The sequence below is a fragment of the Wasmannia auropunctata genome, unplaced genomic scaffold, assembly GCF_000956235.1.
Source record: "Wasmannia auropunctata unplaced genomic scaffold, wasmannia.A_1.0 LD335797.1, whole genome shotgun sequence".
Classification (NCBI taxonomy): domain Eukaryota; kingdom Metazoa; phylum Arthropoda; class Insecta; order Hymenoptera; family Formicidae; genus Wasmannia; species Wasmannia auropunctata.
In genome coordinates this window covers 35,543-37,403 of record NW_012027093.1, presented here as the reverse complement: position 1 = coordinate 37,403, position 1,861 = coordinate 35,543, and the positions used below count along the sequence as shown (strand labels likewise).

Genomic DNA, 1,861 nt, shown 5'->3' with positions numbered 1-1,861 from the left:
GTCGCGGCGGTCAATACGCATCATAAAGCGATCTATCGGCCAAAATTTATGCGCAAGCTGACCTAAAATATACCTCGGGAGTGCCGCGAACGAGCGAAAATAAATGCGCCGCCGCGCCAGGTGTTTGCCTGAATCTATGTTTAGTATGCGCATTCGGTAGGTAACTTTCCAGATCAATAAAAATATCCGCGTATCCTCGAATGTTTGTTTAACAGTTTGAAAATATATATACTCACCCCGGAATTAACTGTGGATTTTAGAGAACCTCGGTCGAGCTCGTCTGTGTAAAAGTTAGCAAAACGCTTTGAGCTCGCTCCTCCTCCCGGGAACGACAAATGCAACGTTTTTTTTGCAAAGACGAAATTTACTTCGAAAATAGGTTTTTTTTTTTAGGAATATAATGGGAATATAACTGTGCGATTCATAGCCATCCGTCAACAACTTTTCAGTCTTATTATTCATAAGTAATTAACAAATAATCGTTGTTCAGTATCATGTTCGAATTACAATGAACCTGTAATTGGAGTATATCTTGAGGTGTAAAACTTTATATAAAGTTTTTTGAGGTATAAAATTAATGAAAACTCTCTTACAACTCCCACTACTTCAATTCCTCGCTTGATCGTAGCTTTTTATATACCAATCAACAGTGTCTTTGATCGCTCGCTCGAAAGGCGTGAACTCAAAGTCAGGCAAGTACTTTCGTAACTTTGCGTTGCTCGCCGTTTTCTTGTACTGTCCATCCGCTGCCGATGTGTCGTACGCTATCCGGCCCTTGAAGTCGAAAGCTCGCGCCAGCGTCTCCGCCACCTGTGCTATCGACTTCTCCTGCGTTTCGTCCACTGAAAAGTGTATCATTTTTCTAAGTAACATAAATATTACATCAGACTCTTCTTCAATTTAAAGCAATAATGAATCAAAGGGCATTGAGAGTCAAAGAGAGATATGCAAGATTTAAATTAAATTTGCCAACATTCTGAATATAATTTTAGCAAAAAATTTTTACGCAATGAGTTCTTCATTATTGTTTCATTATTTTTCTTTCACAATTTCTGCGATAAAGTTATGCAACACTGATAACTGCAATATTGCAACATTGTTTAATAATGAAAGCAGTAAAGTTACGGACAAATGATATTTACCGGAAAATTCTAGGAAAATAATACTGTATCCCTAATAGACAATTACCTGACAGTATGATTGGTTCCACAGAATCGTATTCACGCAGCGCCCAAATTATTAATTTTGCTAAGTCCATGCTGTAGATGAATTGCCTCAAAGGTTTACCAGAGCCCAATACAGTAAACACCTTGTCCTCTGTGTTTCCACCTAATTAAAAGTACTAGTTTGAATAAATAAATTTAAATAAACGGTCCCAGTAAACGAAAATTGATTGAAATAGATTTTTTTTAAATTTATTTTAACATTCGCGAAGGCATACTTCTGAAAATCTGAATCCATTTCAATGCCCAATACATTCGTATTTATTTATAGGAATTGCATGATTACATTTTCTATGCCATTCAATCTAAAAATAAGTTCAGTTTTAAAAAGTTTATCGATGATTTAAAAAAGTATATCGTAAATACTAATTTAAAATTTTTTTAAAATTCTAATTTAAAATTCTAGATAGAAAATGCAGTTTTTCAATCTAATTAAATTAAAATATATACAGGGTGATTTTTTTAACCTGAAATTTTCAAATATCTCGAAAAATAAACACACTAGGAAAAAATGTTTCAGACAAAAGTTGTAGGGTTTCGAGGGGGACATAAGATGATAACATTGGTTTGACCCTGAGTGGCATCGTCAAGGTCAGGACAAGGTCACTTTGAATTTTTTAAATGGAACCCCCAATTTT

The 1,861-nt window shown here is 34.9% G+C and overlaps 1 protein-coding gene across 1 annotated transcript in view; it reads right to left on the bottom strand.

Annotated features, from left to right (window-relative positions):
- Nucleotides 1-426: 426 nt before the first annotated feature.
- The window catches only part of LOC105456044 (probable GDP-L-fucose synthase), a 5,805-nt gene continuing 4,370 nt past the window's right edge, over nt 427-1,861 (bottom strand). Inside the window, exons 4-5 of the mRNA XM_011699817.1 lie at nt 1,189-1,329; nt 427-842 (exon numbers count right to left, since the gene is read on the bottom strand). Coding sequence (XP_011698119.1) covers nt 607-842; nt 1,189-1,329 — 377 coding nt within the window. The 3' untranslated portion in view covers nt 427-606. The remainder of the gene's footprint in view (nt 843-1,188; nt 1,330-1,861) is intronic.